Source organism: Lactuca sativa, chromosome 3, assembly GCF_002870075.4.
Source record: "Lactuca sativa cultivar Salinas chromosome 3, Lsat_Salinas_v11, whole genome shotgun sequence".
Classification (NCBI taxonomy): Eukaryota; Viridiplantae; Streptophyta; class Magnoliopsida; order Asterales; family Asteraceae; genus Lactuca; species Lactuca sativa.
This window is the reverse complement of record NC_056625.2, coordinates 81526761-81547500: the sequence shown is the minus strand read 5'-3', so window position 1 is coordinate 81547500 and position 20740 is coordinate 81526761. Positions and strand designations below refer to the sequence as shown.

Below are 20740 nucleotides of genomic sequence, written 5' to 3'. Positions count from 1 at the left end.
ATAGAACTCTCGGTATGCATTGGAATTATTGAGGAATCTAGACTATTAATTATCATAAGAAACATTAAACTAAGACTTAGTGATAATTGAACCTAGGTCACATCAAAGGAAAGGATAAGTGCTAAAGTGAAGCGTCGCCCAACTTTACAGTCATCACTTTAAATGGTGAGTGCGTAATCCCTCTCATGAACATGATTTTAATACAAGTATTAATTAAAGTATTAAATATATGTTAAAGAGTTTATATGTGAGATATCTGCTTAATGCCTTGAATATGTATTAAGAACATATTTGATAAGGTATGATATGCGAACCAAGTATGGTTCTATATGTGTTAAGATATATATATGTTATTTCATGATAATAATAACAGAAGTATCATTAGAGATAAGGATAAGGTTTGTTAATACCTAAACACTTTGTATACCCTAAATTAGGATAGTGTTGTCAAAACAGAGTTGGTATTAGGAGTCGACCATTGTAGTCTTACCAAGAGATAATATAAGACTTGCAAAATAGGTATACGTTTAATTAATTTGAACAATGGTCCACATCTTCTTAAGAGTACATGTGAGACATAAACGGATAGTAGAATTCTGACATCGCTGGTATGAGAGTATGGTTTAGGCATGACCATCCATCCCTGATCTGAGAGTATGGATTATACTATAATGCGTTATAGATTAATTAAGTACACGATTAAGACGATCAACGCTGTAAATGAACACAAGATGTAAACAATGTCTATTTGGCTCGATTTAGTCTGAATTAGTACACGAGTACAAGAGAGAATCTAGCTAGTGTTCGAATGCTACTCCACTCTATGCACCTACCTTATTTCTAGGGTACATCAGACTCACAAAAAGTTACAAGGACTAAACATCCACTTATCGAAACAACTATGCCTTGTAAAATAGATAGAGTGTCGAAGTCATGCTAATTTTGACACCTAACAGACTATGAATAATTCGACTCCTCATTATAAACATTCGACCCCTACATATACATAGTCATTCATTCCTGGCCCAAGAGTCTGGAGTAGCCATAGGCATTCATTCATGATCTGAGAGTATAGATTAGGCATAATCTTTCATTCTTGGTCCAAGAGTATGTATTAGGCAAAGTTATTCATTCCTGATCTGAGACTATGGATTAGATATAATCATTTATTCCTGATCTGAGAGTATGGATTAGGTAAAGATGTTCATTTCAAAATTCTATAGTATGGATTAAAATGTAAGGATCGACAGGACTGGGTAGATTGCTTATATAAGGTGAATTTGTATATTGCAGATTTTAAGATATATATATATATATATATATATATATATATATATATATATATATATATATATTATAACCTATGGGATTCAAATACTTATGTACTCACCAGGTTTTCCAATGTGACTCACTCAACTTATGTGTATCATATGTAGCGGTACAAAGGTACATGCACAATGATAGATTCAAGGAGATGTAGGCTATTAGTCTAAGACACTGTAAGGACTGTTTATGCTAATGTTTTGTATCAGTTATGACATCCCAAGTTTTAAATAATTAATGGAAAACATTTATTTGGAAATAGTTTTTATGGGACAAAATTCTATATTTAAAAATAAACTCTGTTTTAAATAAGCATAAATGAAAATTTTAAAATGACCATAAAAATGGCGATGTCACACGTTTGGTTGAAACCCTAAAAAGCTTGATGTTGCTCAGTTAATTAGAAGTCAGGAGGATGACGGAAGAAGTGAGTTTCTTGGGAGAGGGACAAGGTTGATAGGATGGAGAGGAAACAGATAGTACGTGGGACAAAAGTACCCACACATGTTCTGCATGTGAGGGAACTTAACGACTTCAATTTGACAAACTCAAGCAAAAGGACTATTCATTAAAAGTTCTCAAACCACATGGATCATAGTTGAAGACAAAAAAAAAAAAAAAAAAACTTAAAGTCTCAACTCGATTTTTTGGAAACTACACGGTCCATTTATGATGATTTTCCTTTAAACTATTTCAAAGGTTTAACCGATAACGTTCTTAATATTTTTATTATAAACTCGTATTGGTACGATATTCTATTGATAAACAATTTTATTATCTATATATAAATAAACCAAGCATGTATACAATATTTGATTGGATAAATGTTTATGTTCCTTGATTTAATAAATAAACGAGCACGAACAAGAATTTTCGTTCGAGCAATTATATGAATAAAAAACAATGGTCTATTTCGTTCATTTATGTTTTTGACTGTTCAGTTATATTCGTTCCTTTATTTTTGTCCATTTCCATTGAGTTATTATATTACAATTTATATATATATATATATATATATATATATATATATATATATATATATATATATATATATATATATATATATATAAAAGCTGATGAGAGTGAAAGTTGAGCTTCTAAAAATAGTTCAAGTGTTTCAACTTCTTTATTTCATAAAATATCAAAAGTGACATTTTTAATTACAACCAACATATCAAAACTGTTAGACAATTAACTTTTATGGTTCTTGATTTGAATTTTTATGTTCAATTTATATTGGTTCATTTATATTCATACATGTTTATGCATGTTTCAGCACCTTAACGAACAAAACCGAAGAATATAATTTGTTAAACGAACGAACATGAACAATAAAATACATTGTATTGAACTTAAAGTCTTTTTTATTTGTAATGATGTTGTCCTTACCTTTTGTTAAGTAAAGATTACTATTAGTTGATGTTCTAATATCACAAGATATATTAGTAGGGGTGACAAAATCGGATAGTCATGTTGTGTTTTTAGCTAACATGTATCGCCACAACATATTTTATATAACACCAACACGACAAGACACAATGTTGTGTTTTATTTTACTAAAATAAAAACGGCCAAACTAAACACGATATGAACGACAAACTTGAAAATGATGAAATAAAATAAACATTTGCTTTATTCAATCCAAAATTTATCTTACAAAACACCATAAACACAAAATACATGACCAACATGATTTAATCTTATGTGAATTTTGTGTCCAATCGTAAACATGGACACGACACGACATGACATATTGTTTTTTACCATGGTTGCAAAAATCGGGATTAATCGTGGATTAATCGTTTGATGTTCTCCAGTCGACTACGATTAGTGTGTTTAACGAAAATTAGGTATTAATCAGGTTTGGCGAGATTAATCGGTCTTGGTGTGATTAGTCAGTCAACAAAAGTCAACAAATTCAAAAAAAATTCAAAAAGTTAAATTTTTTTACTCCAAAATTTTCAAATATTATACCAAAATGTTCATATTTTTGTATTTTCAAATTACAAATTCTCTTATTTTCTATTTTTGAAGTACTTATTTTTCTTAAAATATATTAATCTTTGATTAATTATAATATTTTTATTAATAATCTATGGGCTTAGGGCCTTTGGGAAAGAGAGATTTAGACCATTGGGTATAGGTAATGTATTTTTGATGATCCGGGAGTTCGGTTTGTGTTTTGGAGCCAAGGGGTATATAGGTAAAGTATCAGTCCGGGCTTTTGTTGAATTTTGGATTTTAGTTCTGGAAGTTTTAAGGCAAGGATGAGTTGATAGAAGTGTAGATGTAACAGCCCGGAATTCCAGGTATTGTTATATTTATGATTTTGGGTGTTTTAAGAGGGGACTCGGCGAGTTGGAGCTCAGACTCGCCGAGTAGGATCGCGGATCTGATCGCGGGTTCGCGACTGGACTCGACGAGTCGGGGCATAGACTCGGCGAGTCCGCGTTGTTTAGCGAAACCCTAACCGTCCTGGTTTGGGACATATATAAGGGGCCTTATGGTCGTCATTGTTCACCCTAGTTCTGTGAGTGAAACCCTAATTCGATTGTGAGCATCTGGAGCAAGGTAGAAGACCATTATTGATCTTGGAAGTGTTATTTTGCAAGGAGGAGGAGGCTTGGTTAAGGGAACAGCAAGAGAAGCCACATTCTGAGGATCGGGGACACAGAGCAACGTTGTCCAGGTATTATTTTCGAGTTGCATCCTTCTATGTTGATGTGTATATGGATTAGGGTTTATTGAACCCTTCTGTGGCTAGATTGAGTGTTTCCTTAGTCCCCCAAGCGATTGGAACCCTATATTGGGACCCTTGGAAGTCCAGAATGTCCCATGCCTGAGTATTTCGGGAATCAATGGAGGTTTTGGATTGGAATCCTTATGCCTTAGGTCAAAACGTAAATTATGAGTCATGGGGTGTATTATGAGCACCGAAATGAGGACCTTACGTGATGAACCAGTCTAGGAAGGCCAGACCTATGAATTGCCGGAGCAAATCTGACCTTAAAAAGCAGTTTGAGCAGTTGCATGGCATGGACTCGCCGAGTCCGATGGACAGACTCGGCGAGTAGCTTGAAGATTAACTGGGACTCGCCGAGTTGTTCTTCAGACTCGGCGAGTTGAGTCGGGGTGGCCCCACGATTCTTCCAGGAGGAACTCGTCGAGTCAAGGGGGATACTCGATGAGTAGAAAGGGAATCTTAGAGAATTGGTGAGGACGTCTAGACTCGCCGAGTCTCCCTAGCACTCGCCGAGTCCGGTCAAGTTGACCGTTGACCAGGGTTGACCTATGGTTGACTTCTTAGGGATAGTCAAACTTAGAAGATAAAAGTGTTAATAAGAGATGTATGGTGTTATAGGGAGATTGTAGCTCGGCGGATCGAGTACGAGTGATTTCGGGATTTGCTAGCTTTCGATATTCACGAGGTGAGTCTTCTCACTATACCGTACCCGGAAGGGTTTGACTGTGTGACCGGAAGGTCGAATATGATATGTGATATATGTGCTATATGTGATAAGATAATTGTTATGCGTGCTATGTATGTTTATGTGGGCCGGAAGGCATTATGTTATGGGCCGGAAGGCGTGTAATCTGGACCGTAAGGTTGGCGTGGGTAGGACCGGAAGGTTTACCCAGCAGGGACGGAAGTCCCCTGAGACACATGGACCGGAAGGTCCGGGCCTGGAAAGGCGTATGCGCATAAGTTGTATTTTGGGGAACTCACTAAGCATTTATGCTTACAGTTGTTATGTATGTGTTTCAGGTACTAGCGAGGACCGTGGGAAGGCGCCGACGTGATCTGTACACACTAATAGATGTTGTGATCTTGGGATTCAAATGATTTTTATTTTGACATGACACTTGGAATGTTTATGCCTTGTTTTGAATGAAAATACTTTATTTTGAAATGAAAAAATTTGTTTGAAAATTTACGTTGTTACAGTAGAGCTTCTTGTTACCTTTCTGTGGATATAAGGATCATCGAAATCGGACTTATAACAAATAAGATATGATATTCAGAAGTTAGTAAGATTAAGGGCCAGCCTAGTACACGGAGCGTACTTGGGGAGTACGTTGGGCATACTAGGCAAGGGTATCGTGATTTCTCCTTGGAGTATGTTGGGCGTAACAGAGTTACGCATGGCATACACCAGTCAAACCCAAACCCTAATTTTGGATCTTGGACCCTATTTAAGCTCCTTAACTCAACACCAAACCCTATTATATTCAGCCTCCATCCCTTTAATTCTTAGAATTGAAATCCTAGCCTCCTTTAGTGTGGTTTTTGAGCTTTTGGTGGTATTTCATGCATTTGGTGATCTATGAAAAAGAAGGAGCTTCTTGGAGAAGTGTGGGATTACTTGCAGCTTTTAGATCCAGCCTTTGTGCATCTTGATCTACTTTCTGAAGGTATAAAGTTTCTAACTTGATGACTTTAGGTGTTAGACCTGTTTTAAGGAGTATTTTGGGTTTATTTTGGTCCTTAGATTCATCCTTGTGAGTATAGGCTACTCCAAGAGCTTAGTATGCTGGATGTTGCCATTTAGGAGGTCTATTTTGGGTTTATTTTGGTCCTTAGATTCATCCATGCATGAGTTTGGGTGCTTATTATGGTTTGTATCAAGGTTTTGGTCCCAATAAGCCATGAAAAGGGAGTAAAGTTGCCAACCTTATGTGTTAAGACATCTCATTAGGGTCATATATGGTTTTGGAATTCATTATCTTAACCATTAAGAGCTTAATGTTGATTTTTGGGTCCCTGTCGCATACGTTGGGAGTACATGGAGGTACACTCAGCGTAATGCTGGAATTCTGCATCGATCGCTTGTACTTTGTGCTTCGAGGGTGAGTATGCGGGGTGTACTCCCCAACAAGTTAATTTTGGGCCTTTTAAGGTTTGGACCTTGTTGGGCCATTGGACTTTTGACTTTGGATCATGGATAGTTTGTGGGCTTTCTTGGTATTGGTCTCATGATGGTTTTTAGGCCTAATTAGGAAGTTGAGTCATATTAGGCTTTAGGTTGCCATTTAGGGATTTGGGCTTTTGTGCTAATAGATTGGATCTTGGTTTTGGGCCAAGTAAGAAAAGGGTAAAATGGTCTTTTACCCTTTAGGAAGTTGGATTATGTATTGGGCCTTGGATTTTGAGTTATCGGGTTAATTATTAATTAAGGTTGTATTTATTGTTACTTAGTGTGAGGTTATTTGGTTCAGTGACCCGAGCAGTTAGTTGGTTATCAGCGGTTTGAGGTGAGTCTTCCTTCGTAGTATCTGTGGGTCGATAGCACCAATGTCGGCCCACTAGTTTTTGATGTATTATGATGATTGTCTTTGTGACAATTGTCCATTATGCCTATATTTGATTGATGATTATGTGATTTTGTTATGATATTATGAGGTAGTAGTAGGGGTGAAATAGACCCGATATTCGGTTGAAATAGACCGAAGGGGATTGCAAGCACCCAGATATGCTTGATAATATCCTTTTGAAATAGACCGACGGGTAGGCAAGCACCCATATATGCTTTTTAGTATCCGGTTGAAATAGACCGAAGGGTAAACAAGCATCCATATATGTTTGGCAGTATGTTTGATGAGTATGTGGTATTTTGGGGAACTCACTAAGCTTTGTGCTTACGGTTTTCAGTTTATGTTTCAGGCACTTCCAGCTTCAAAGGAAAAGGCACGACTTACTCGCAACGCATCCACCCATGTTTCCACATTATGATGATTTTGGGATTGTACTCTGATAATTGTTTTTCCTATAAAGTACTTTTGAATATGTAGAAAATGATAATGAATGTTTGGCTTAAAGATAATTAATGTTTTGTTTGAATTAAAAATGAATTTTTTACCTCATAATTTTTGGGACGTTACATCACGATTAATCCCAGATTAATCCTCACCAAAACCGATTAATCCCTTAACACATGTCGACTGTCGAGCGATTTTTACAACCTCGTTTTTTACATTTGACATGAATACAACACGAACATGAATTTCAATTCCAATATCATCATAATTTCATTTCGTAACGTGTATTTTTGTCGTAACATATCATAGATTGTCACCCTCATATATTAGCAGAAATCAACCGATTGACAATAATATAAGTAATAAAAATTCTATTGAAAGTACATTGTTTGCATCATAATAGATGGACATAAAAACATGATTTTTAGAATAAAGCCACCAAAACAAAAACTTGTAAAGACAACTAAAATTTCAAGTAGTTGAATAGTTAGATCTTAAAAAATATGGAAATCTCCGACAAATATTTTGGGTAGGTTTATAGGTTAATCTCAACTTTTATTTTTTGAACAGAAAAGTCTTGATTATTTAGTATTTTGCAAAAATTAACAAAACATACCTTATTTTTTCAATAGAAAATGATAGATTATCATATAAAATTAGATAATAGAGACTTTTCTATTAAAAAATAAATGTAAGAGTTAAACCAAAAACTGACCCCAAATATTCGGACTTTATCGGAGATTTCGCTTTAACATATTAAAGAAAATTAAGAGTTCATCGATTTGGTATTTTCTTAGATAAACCAAACAATCTTAATAAAAAAAATTAAGTATTACATAAAAAATGACATTTTTATAAACTAACGTGAATCGGAAATCATATCATATAATATAATATTATAAATGAATCATATTTTATTTCATCACCTCCATTTGAAACTTTCACTCTTTATATTTCTACGTAATATATTTAAATTAATAACTTAAATATTTTGTTAATTATAATAATTATCATAAATGGATGACTTTTTAAATTATCATTATGATATATTTAATTTGTTGAGTTCAATATAGTGTTAAATTCATACCCAAAATTAATATATCAAACAAAATTAAAAATATAATGTAAAACTTAAAACCTAAAGTAAAATATTAAATAAAGTTATAAAAAAAGATTCAACGTATATTTTTTAAAATATTAAATACAATAATAAATAACTTAAATCTAAAAGTCGAATAAACCAAAAGATTTCAAAATTATTTTTATAATAACTAAAATTCAATTACTTTTTTTAAATTAATTAATAATAACAATAAATTAATATATATATATATATATATATATATATATATATATATATATATATATATATATATATATATATATATATATCAAGTGGTTGATAATTACATAATTATTATGGTGAAATTAAAACATCATCTAAAAAACTTAAAAATTAATAAATCATTACACTAAATAATTAAATTACTTGATAAATATAACGAAGTTTATACTCAGCACAAAACGTGAGAAGAGACAATTAAATGATTTGATTCTAATAAGTATTATTTTATCTAATATTTAAATTAATTACACTTTTACATCAACTAAATCTAATAGTAATTTTTATTTTATAATTAAGATAAATAATATAAGTATTTCCATAACATACTAAAAGTTTAAATTATTCCAACAACTTACGGATATTTGCCTATAAATTTAGCAATACATAAAAATCATTCAATGGGCTAATAGTATCTAGTCAAAACAGTCTGCTAATAAAAGAAATTATTTATTAATTTGATTGAAATTATATTACACTATTGTAAGTTGTAACATAATACATAAATACGTAAGAGTAAAGAATTTTCTTTTTAAAATATAAACACACCATAATATTTTACCATCAAGTCCCTTAAAAATTATATATTTTTAAAATACAAATGTCACGTTCATGAGGCGGAACTCGGAGTCGGAAGTCTCTTTCAAACTTTAAATCCGTGGGCTGGCTTTTAGCAAAAGGCAAATGAGATAAAAGGAATCAATTAAATTGACTCATCCAATATTGGCCTATGAAACATATAAAATAATTTTATTTTTACAAACATAATATTTTAAATAACTCATATATATATATATATATATATATATATATATTCAGGATCATTATGCTAATTTTGTAAAACCGTGAGACCAAATCAAAAAATAATTTTAAAATGCAAAATAAAAGAAAAAATCCAAAAATTCTTTTTTTAATTATTATTTTCAGAAAATTAATTACATAAAAAAATTACTACTTTTTTTAAAATACGTGAAATATTCTAATAGAATATTATACTGTAAATATTATAATATAATTTTTAGAATGTTAGAATATTATATTAGATTTCTCATATATGTAGAATATTCTATTTATTCTACTAGAATATGTAAAAAAATGTATTTTTTTATATTTTTTTTTGGTATTTTTTATTTTTTTTTGGAAAATATAAATTCCAAAAATAATATTTGAAAAAAAAATTCGAAAATTTTCAATTATTTTGCATTTTAAAAATGTTTTTTGATTTATCTACCAAATAAATGGCTAGGATTGCGTCTCACGGTCTCACAAAATTAGGCCGTCTCATATGAACCTAACCCTATATAAAATCATTGATTGACAACTTAAATTTTATATTGACAATTTAATAAACTAATTATTTACTTATTCGGTGTTTAATGCAAAATAATTATAAAAACTAATATATTATTAAATATATATATAAAACAAAAAATATTAATAAGAAAACTAATATAAAAATTTATACATAAATCATTCATAGTTTAAGACAAAGTTCATTAGAAATTCATAACTTAATACAATCAATTCATATTTCAGTACACATAATTCACACCTTAATATAATACATTCACAATTTAATGCACAAAAATTCTATATTCATAACCATATTCTCAACTTAAAGGTTATATTTATACATTGAAAAATGTAGACTAGTGTTTCTTTCAAAGTATATTTACATAAATATTTACAATTTAAATTTTACATACTTTATTCAAAATTATATAAAATCATATATGTCTATAATGGTTCTTTCATGTTATATTTTAAAAGCAAGAAAAAAATTTATTAAAAAAAATCATAGCTTAATACCAGTCATTTCGCAGTTTAATACACAAAGTTTACAACTTACTATAGTTAATTCACAGTCTAAACATAAAATCCACAACTTATTGTAGTCAATTCATAGTTTAGACCACAAAAAATCACAACTTAATACATAAAATTCACAACTTAATACAGTAAAATCATAGTTTAATACACAAAATATGCATTCACAACCATATTATTAGCTTATAACTCATAATACATTCGATTTATTGTTTAATACATTAAATTCACAACTTAATACAATAAATTCATAGTTTAATATAAAAAAATCATATATTGATATAGTGGATTTATTGTTTAAACAACAAATTCACAACTTAATGCAATCAATTCATAATTTAAAACACAAAAATCATAGCTTAATAGATATCATCATATTTTAACACAAAATCCATACAAGTTTCACAACTTAATTCAGTCGATTCACAGCTTAATATTGTTTATGCACAACTTAATATTGTTCATTCAAAGTTTAATCACAAAATTCATTATAGTTGAAATTTAAGAATCAACAGATATCCACATCAGATATGTGAAAACAAAATAATGTATTCACAACTTAAAACTTCAATACCTCCACATTAAAACTTGACAAATTAGGAGTAAACTAACATATTTGATATAGATTTAAAGCACACCAAAGAAGATATGAAGTAAACCAACACATTAGAGAAAAACCAAGGAATAATTTACTCAAAATAACAACAAAAAAACTAATTTTCTCAAGCTATGGAAGAACAAAAATGAGTGAAAATACTAAAAATATGTGAACAAAAGTAATAAAATGAGTGTACCTGTGATATCCTTCAGATCTGGAACAAAAAAGCACATGAAGCTTGTCAATATCGCAAGGAAACACCAACGACAAATAGAAACTACAAAACTAACACTTGAGACAAGAGATTGTAGTTGTTAAAACTTGGATTCAATTAGATTTAACTAGATATGAACATATCTAGATTAGGAACACTATGAGAAACAAAAGAAAACCATAAGACTCTCATATCTAACTGGATCTGAGCAAAAAGCACCAAGAAAAGGCAACAGATTCACGAATCTATCAACATACAACCGGACACGAAAAACGGAGGTGGTTGTTTGTCGGAGATCGCATAGATCTAGATCTAGATACGAAAATAACAAAAAAATTTCGCAAATCTAAGACATGAAGAACACGAAACCAGATATGAAGAAATCAGATCTAAAATCATAAGCACGAAGCACAAAAAAATAAACTGAACTGAGATGTTTAGGTGGTGGTTTGACATCGGAGGTGCTAACGGTGGTTTAACGCCACCGATAGTAGTTGCTCTCCGGATCTGATACATTTTTTCCATTTAGAGATAGAAAGTGGAACTGAAGGAGGTCGGTGTTGGTGGTGGTTGCTTGGCTTCTTCAGCGGTAACAGTTCATCGAAGTAATCGTAGATGTGAAGAAGTGGTAGTAGATCTAGATCTAAAGGTGGTGGTTCCAAATCTGAAGTTCCGGCGACATATGTAGGTGTTTTCGTAGGTAATCAGAGGAAGTGACAGAGGAAGAGAAGTAACGGTTGTGGAGTCACCGTCGGCGATGGTGGCGGTAGTGGGGCCGCCTCCGGCGGTTGTGTTGTCGCTGACAATGGTGGCGGTGGTGTTCTTTAGTGGTTATTGAAGAACATTAGAGAATTAATTTTGCTCTTAAATAACTATAAAAGTACTGCATTTGCATCAGATATGATTTTAAGTATAAGTTTTTAAAAGACTATTATAACCTTGTTGTGTTTTGTTATTTATCAAACTTTTAAAAATAAACAAAATAGCTAAATATAGGTGGTTCTTAGGGTTCTTAACCTTTAGTGGTTCTTATTTGAACCTTTACCTATATATATATATATATATATATATATATATATATATATATATATATATATATATATATATATATATATATATATATATATATATATATATATATATGTGAGATTCAATACAGAACCATTATTAACCATTGAAACAATGAACCAATATTTTTTTAAAATTTTTAAAGCTTATTTTTTATCAAAAAAACTAAAAATATAGATATTCATAAATTTTTTAGCATTTTTCAAATAATATCGAATTCGAAAAAAAATTACGTTTTTTTTTATCAAATTCACAATACGAATTTGTGCAAATTTACAATGTGAATCTGAATTCACATGGTGAATCTGAAAAATATATAGTTTATTATTTAACATTCACTATATGAAGTTATGAATTTAGATCTTTTTAGTATTTTTTTTATAAAGAATAAGATTTAAAACTTGAAAAAATATTTTTATTATTTAGATAATGGTTCTTTATTCAATTTTTTCATATATATATATATATATATATATATATATATATATGGGAAAAGTGAATATATCATTAAGGTTATATAAGATTAGGTACCCATTACTTAAAACTACGTAGTTTTGATTAGTAGGTTAATTTGCTACATAAAAAAAATCCTTAAAAAAAGTACGTAGTTTCCTTAATCGTGATCATTCCATCATCGAGAAATCAGAACTAACTTAAAACAAGTGATAGAAACTGGAATCGCAATTTAGGCAGTTCAAAAAAATCGCAATTCACAACGAAGTAAAATAAAAAAAACTGCAATTCACAAGGACTTGAAATCATAATATGCTTCCCTTGTTTTTTTCATTCATTCCAAGTAAGTCACTTTTCGTCGCCTGCTACTTGCTACTGTATCGTTTGTTTTTTGTTTCAGCTAATTGTGATGTTTCAAGATTTGTATTTTTTATCATCAATTGGAATCGGTTGCAATTCATACATGTATATTAAGTTTACAAAATTATTTGTAGTCCTTAATTTCAAGTTTTTGGTCCTGAATGCAGTCTCTAATGATTCTTTTTTTTTTCTTTTTCTGAAGACATATTCTTCATTGCTAAAAACAGTTTAGTTGGTTATAGTTGATTTGGGCAATTCATTATTCTAAAGAGCTAACTTCATGGCGTCTCCTAAAGTCTCGTTTTGGGTTAACTTGGGTGAACTTGATCCAACTTATTGCAAACAATGAATAATTGAAAATAAAAAGCAACAAACGAATTGAATATGAAGTCATCGTTTGTAATGTATTTTAACAAATGATTTTTTTTCTGTTCCGAATTGTAATGTATTTTAACGAATTGTTTTTTCTACTCCGATTCCAGGGAAGCCAATTAAGGTAAATCATACAAATTGTAATTCATATGAATTCATACAAATTTCAATTGACAAGAATTCATACAAATTGCAATTGGTTGTTATTGTGTTTTTTTATGTGTAATGTTTCCATTATATTTCGTATAAAACAATTCAGTGTTAATCTTTTATTTGGAAATATGCATCATTATATATTGCAGACCATAATGAGTGAAGCCAAAGAAATTAATCAAGTTATAGAACCATATATAACTGAAGATATTCACACAAATGATTATGTTGAAGCAGCATATGAATGTGAAAAAATAAATAGCATCGGTGAGAACATTGAATTTGACGAATATGAAGTTGACGATGAAAGCATACTGGGAAAGGTTTTTGATACAACCGATGATGCCTATACATTTTATAATGAGTATTTATTTTTACATGGCTTTGATATACGTAGAGATGACACAACTAAAAATCCTAAAACAAATGAGCCTTTTCAAAAGATATATGTATGCAACAAAGAAGGTTACAAAAGGATGGACAAAAATGCTTTAAGTGAAAATGAGAAAAAAAAACGTCGTAGAGATGTTAGAAGCGGATGTCAAGCAAGCTTCGATAACAAGACAAGAGGACGGGAAATGGTTGGTGGACTCATTTAATGACACACACAATCATGACTTGACCATGACACCTACGAAGGTGATGAAGCATCGATCTCACAACAATTTCCACCATTCAATAGAAGGTAAATCACTTATGGTGCAATTTGGTCAAGTAGGGTTGAAACCATCTCAGATTAAAAAGGCCGTTAATACAATGAAAACCTCAAATGTAGTTGTTGTTACTTTAAAGCAATGTGTCGATGTCTTATCTGAGCAACGAAAACAACATAAAGGAAAGGAGTTCTATGGACTTATAAAACATTTTCAAGATAAAACATTAGTTGATAGTGACCAGTATTTTTTTCATGGATTAGTCTAATGATGGGTATCCTAGAAATATATTATGGGCTGATGGTAGATCAAGAGATGCTTATACAAAATTCAGAGATGTTGTGGTGTTTGATGTCACTTATATGACTAACAGTTTCAAGATGCCTTTTGCTCCCTTTACTAGGGTGAATCATCATGGGCAGTCTATACTTTTTGGTGGAGCATTGCGTGAAAATGAAAAGGAAGAGACATTTGAATGGTTATTTGAACATTTCCTCAAATGTATGTTTAACAAGTATTCGAATGCAATTATAACAGATCAAGACAAAGCAATGTGAAATGCAATAAAAAAAAGTGTTTCTAAAGAATCGTCATCGTTTTTGTTCATGACATATCATGAAGCATGAAACTGAGCACATTCGATCGTATGTTTCCCGTTACAGTGATTTTCAAGAAACACACAAACAATGGGTAAATAGTGACACCATTGAACAATTTGAAGCAACATGGGAAATTATGCATAGTAAGCATGAACTGGAAAGTAATTGTTAGATTAGTGACATGTATAACCAACATATACATCGGGCTAAACCCTTCTTGAAGGATACTTTCTTTGCTAGTATGACAACAACTGGACGAAGTGAAAGTATCAATTCATTTTTTGATGGATTTGTTAATTCGAGGACCATGTTGAATGAATTTGTTGTACAATATGACAATGCAGTTGAGCCTCGAAGGGACGCCGAAGAAGATGAAGAATTCAAGACTATGAACTCGAGACCGGTTCTTTCTTTAGTGCATCCAATCAAAGCAAAAGTAGGTCAATGTTATACTAGAAAGATGTTTAATACTTTCAAAAAATAATGGACTGAAGCTATTACCAATTTGACTCATGAGACTATAGGAAAAAATACAGAAGAAAGCACATACCGAGTTGGGTAATTGGATGGTGATAAAAAAAAATATTAGCGCATTGTTACCTTTCGTTCTTTAGATCAAGTCAGCGTCACATGTTTCTGCGCTAAGTATGAGACAAATAGGATTTTATGCAAACATATCCTATATGTGATGAAGAAGAAGCATGTTAAAGAACTCTCGAGTCGCTATATTTTACCACGATGGACCCTTAGTGCTAGGTACAAACTGGGCAGTGCTAGTATCGGACTCGGAGAAATGAATGATGAAAATGGAGTTAGTGCCTCCACACTATATTGTGTCCCTTCAAATTTTACTAAACTAATTAAACAATCAAGAGACTCCCCTTCAGAGATACAAAAAGTCAATACGCTATTGAAAAGACTTTTATATGACCAAACAAATCGAAAGAAATATATGTCTTTGGAGAATGCATCTCAAGGTTCTTGTATGGGAGTTTCACATATAGATCTGATGCCACAGTTAACTGTCTGTGATCCTCTTGGTCCAACTACTAAAAAAGGGCGTGCTAAAATTGCTAGTAGAATTAGGTCTTCTTTAGAAGCCCCCAAAAACATACATGCTCTTACTGTCAAGGATTGGGTCATTACGCTACTAGTTGTTCCAAAAGAAACGCACTTTTAATATTAATTTAATTTTCATGATTTAAAACCCTAATAATTATATTAACAGTATTTTTTTACATGTATCAGGCAAATGAATCGTTGGAAAAGACATAATGATAATATGTGTTGTTTTTGTGATCAAAGCAGAATTCGATATGCTTCTTGGCATTTTTGACATTCTTTTTTGGTTAAAAATTTATGAATAATCTAGAAATGTTTTATGTTTCTTAACATTTTTATAGTTTTCAAATGAAAATTGTTGATTATTTATGATTTTTGTATTTAAAATTAATGTAGGATGTCATTATGGGTTAAAAATGTAACTTTGCTACAATCGAGGGCTAAAAATGAAAGTATGTTGTCATTTTGGGTTAATAATGATGTAAGAAAAATCTGGATAATTTATCTTCACATTTTGTTTTTTGTTCAATTACATGTCAATAATGGGTCAAAACTGAAAATTAGGCTGCCATAATGGGTTAAAACTAAAAATACGTGTCAAAACTGAAATTAGGCTGCCGTAATTGGTGAAACTGAGAAAACAATGCTATTATATAGAAATAACAAAAATCAAAGACCCGAAGAATATAAGTATTATATATGATTTCGGTATACAAGGTATACTGAAAAGATATATGATAAGTATATTATTCGAGGACTGCAGTGGAGACCAGAAGTGGTCTGTTGTACCTATCAATTCAAAAAGAATTGCGGGTCTGGATTCATCATTCCTAGCATTTCCATAAAATTATTCAACTTTGTAGCATCAAGTGCCTTGGTAAAAACACCAGCAGTGTCTTCATAGGTGGGAACAAAAATTAATTTGATGTTACCTTTGAGAATGTGATCTTTGATGAAGTGGTATCAGAGTTTAATGTGTTTCGTCTTCGAGTGGTGAATAAGATTGTGAGAAATCGCTATAGCACTCTCTGAATCACATTAAATCGGTATCCGCAAGATTTTGTATCCGTAATCCATGAGTTGAGTTTTCATCCACAGAACTTGGGAACAGCAGCTGGCTGCGGCCACATATTCTGCTTATGCGGTAGAAAAAGAGACACAATTTTGCTTCCTTGAAGACCAACTGACTAGGCTTCCTCCTAGAAATTGACAACCATCGGAAGTGCTTTTCCTATCTAATCTGCATCCGAAATGATTTGCATCTGTGAAGGCTTGAAGGCTGAAATCATTTCCTGCAGGATACCAAAGGCGTAACGCTTTACTTGCCTTTAAGTATCTGAGAATTTGCTTCACTGCGGTCAAATCTGATACTTTAGGATCAGCTTGGTACCTAGAACATAAGCCTGTTGCAAAGACAATATTCAGTATGTTGTGGGTGAGGTACATCAATGACCCAAACATTCCACGATAAGTTTTGTGGTCAACTGATTCTCCTGAAGGATCAGCTGAAATCTTGTATCCGAAGGCCATAGGGACCTTGGCTGCGAAACAATTGTCCATTGAGTATTTCTTCAGCAGCTCAGAGGTGTACTTCACTTGATGAATGAATATCCCTTGAGGGACTTGTTTCACTTGAAGACCTAAAAAGAAGTTTATCTCTCTATTCATGCTCATTTTGAATTTTTTTGTCATGAGTTTTGCAAATTCATTCACCATACCCTGATATATTGACCCAAAAATGATATCATCCACATATATTTGGACGAGCATCAAGTGATTTCCATTTTCCATTCTAAATAATGTAGGATCAATCACACCACTTTTGTAACCAGACATGACAAGAAACTCAAAAAGTTTAACATCCCAATTTCCCGATATCAGTTTAAAGCTCTAAGAGTTATGTTTCAAAGGCGACTCATCGAGTAGAGAGGCCAACTCGTTGATCAGTGACCAAATCAGTCACGTGGATTTTAGACCCTACTCAATGAGTTGGAGGATCCGACTCGACGGGTGAGTGCTGGAAAGTGAAAACCCTAATTTTAGGGTTTTCACCCTATTTAAAGGTCCTTAACTTTCCTCCTCAGCCTCCCTTGTCACCTTCACGTCCATATAAACCCTAATAGCTAGCTAGTCTCTATTCTTGAGTGTGTGAGACCAAAAGAGAGTGTATTGGAGCATTTCTTGAGGAGTTACGAGCTTGGATAAAGGAAGAGCTTGTAGATCCAACCTTTCCAGTGTTATGACAACAAGATTGAGGTATAAAGCTACCACCTTTACATTTCGTTGCTTAGATCTCCCTTTTTGGTATAAGAATTGTCATTTCTAGGGCATGATTGGGTCACTCTCGGATTTGAGCTTGTCACAAGGGCATAGTTTCAGATCTTAACTTCCCAAATCCTTGTGGACATAAAGCCTCAAGCTTTATGAAGCCCTAGCCCTCCTTCGTGTTCAAAACCTTTTCCTAATGCTAGTTATGAGTGTTTTAGCTTCATAGAACCTTGCATGCACGTAAAGTTAGCAACTTTACGTGATAACAACACCCTAGGAGCATAGATCTACTATTTAGAGCTTTGAAGCAGCTTAAAGTCGTCTGAATGAGTGATGGGTCGAATGAGACTCAACGAGTTGCATGGTTGACTCGACGATTCGGTTGAAGATTGCCCTTATTGGTTTGCATCGACTCGCCGATTCAGTAAGAAGACTCGACGAGTCAATTAGGGTTCTTCCCGACATTTAGACATGCGTAGGATCGACAAGTTGATGGGGAAACTCGACGATTTGACTCAGGGATTTCGCTGTTTTCTGAGTTTTGGAGGAACTCGACGAGTCAGTAGTTGGACTCGATGAGTTGGGTCAACATGTACTGTTGACCGTGGCTGTTGACTTGGACTTTGACTAGGGTTAACCATGTTTGGCTTTTAAGGGTATTTGGTAAATGGGTATTTATGAAATTGGATCATTGGTGGTTATAGGTGTTGGAGTTTGGGACAGTGTTTCAGGAGCATGATTTTGTGGTTCAGTTCAGCATTGCAAGGTGAGTTATCCTCACTATACCAATAGGGTCTAAGGCACCAAGGTCGGCCCTTTATCTGATTTGTGTTCGAGTATTTGCTTGATATGTTTATTGGTCTACTAGATCTGCATCCTGGTAGTTAGGATGGTAATACGTTTAGTGACCTAGTTCAAGTCGGTATCTTGGTATATGGGATGATGTTATGTTAGTGACCGGTTAGGTCGGTATCCTAGTTAGGATGGTTGTTGTGTTAGTAATTTGTTAGTTCGGTATAATTACCTGTTATATATATATGCTAGAGTATGATATTTATGTGCACACGATTGATTGGTATGGGGGATGGGTTGAGGCAGGTCCTGCTTCGTGTTGTAGGCCAACATACACAGGGCGGACCGGATAGACTGCAGGCCCAGGAGGGCACATAGTCAGGTCGAAGGCCCAGCGAGCGGTCCGGATAGGTTGAAGGCCCCGAGAGGGCGGTCCATACATGCCTAGGCTTGGAGCGTGGGCCAGATAGACTGAAGGCCCGATGCGGGCAGTCCAGTCATACTGTAGACTCAAAGAGTGGATCAGGTGGAATGAAGGCCTGGGGCTGGTGGACCAATCAAACTGTAGACTCGAGATGCATGGTTGTTCAGTGTTTGTTATATGATATGATTATGGATTGTATGAGATTGGTATTTTGGGGGTAACTCCCTAAGCCTTCAAGCTTACGTTTATCGATTATTGTTTCAGGTAAAGCGGATGACCGCGGGAAGGTGAAGGCGTGACCGTACACTTCCTCATAACTTGTTTTGTATTTTTTGGGATACTCTGATATGAAATTTTTGGAAACCTATTTGTAATAACTATTGGCATTTGAAATCTTTTTAAAAGTTTGATTTGGTTTGAATCTTATGGGTGTTACAAGTTGGTATTAGAGCCTTGGTTTGAGTGAATTAGAGGAACACTCGTGGGAATCCAGTCTCAAATCAAGGAAAAGATTTAAAATGATTTTCAAATGATTTTCAAAATAATAATGGAGGATGCAAGTGTACGATCAACCAAAGCCAATAAGTAGACCCCAAAACACCATACAGTTATTTGATATTGTGATATGTTAGAACAACATACTAGTACTAGGCTAGGGATCTTCAGGAATTGCATGATAGAATTGCCTGATTACATGATGCCTTCTAGCCTAGGGTTTTCCTTATATAAGATTGACATCATTATTGTAGTTGCTAGCCTAGGGTCAGTTAGATCACCAGAGGATCGAGTTCGTATACCTACGAATGGGTTTCAATTGATTTAACCCGATGGGTGATCCTTCGTCCAAACATATAGACGAGGCTGTTTGTGATCAGCGGCTACGGTGGAAGGAATATCTTCAACGTCAGAGGACTCTGCGGTTGAAGAAGGCAGCTCTTCCTCGACTTGTGAGCAGCCCATAGAAATGTCTTGGAATGTAGGATTTTGATTAGAAATTGATTGAGGTTCTTTCTGAACATCAGATGGTAGTTCCCCTGAACCAAGAATGGTTCCTCCTGGATTGATGAGTGAGTGATAATCCAGACATCGTACTTGGTCAACGGTCTGGAGGGTGTAGTGAGAGTCTTGTGACCGATCCGTGGGAGGGTTCTGAATAAGGTGCCTTTGGAATTTGCAAAAGTCTAGGCACATGAATTACTCCTAGGTTTAGTCCTTTTGACAGATTGATATGATTTTAAAGAAGCAGGAGTTGGTAAAATCTCTTTCCATTTTGGATCGTCTAAGGAATAACTTTGAATAGAATACCTTTAAAAAGACTTGACTTTCTTTTGGGATTTGACAAGAACGTTTGAAAAAAAATTGTTACTGTATAATCCCTTATTTCTGATTCCTTAACTGTATTGTTTTTCAAAAGATTTTTTGCAGCAGTGGGTTTTTCAAAACTTTTTTGATTTGAACTTTTGACCTTTTTGAAA

At 33.1% G+C, this 20740-nt stretch overlaps 1 protein-coding gene across 1 annotated transcript; it reads right to left on the bottom strand.

The window, feature by feature from the left end:
• Positions 1-16918: 16918 nt before the first annotated feature.
• On the bottom strand, positions 16919-17617 carry LOC111904605 (uncharacterized mitochondrial protein AtMg00810-like). The gene has a single exon (XM_023900355.1). The coding sequence runs from the start codon at positions 17615-17617 to the stop codon at positions 16919-16921; it is 699 nt and encodes a 232-aa protein (XP_023756123.1).
• Positions 17618-20740: the final 3123 nt, after the last annotated feature.

What these genes read in the sequence shown, in the direction of transcription:
- LOC111904605 (XM_023900355.1), bottom strand. Translation starts at nt 17,617, where the DNA reads ATGTCTGGTTACAAAAGTGGTGTGATTGATCCTACATTATTTAGAATG.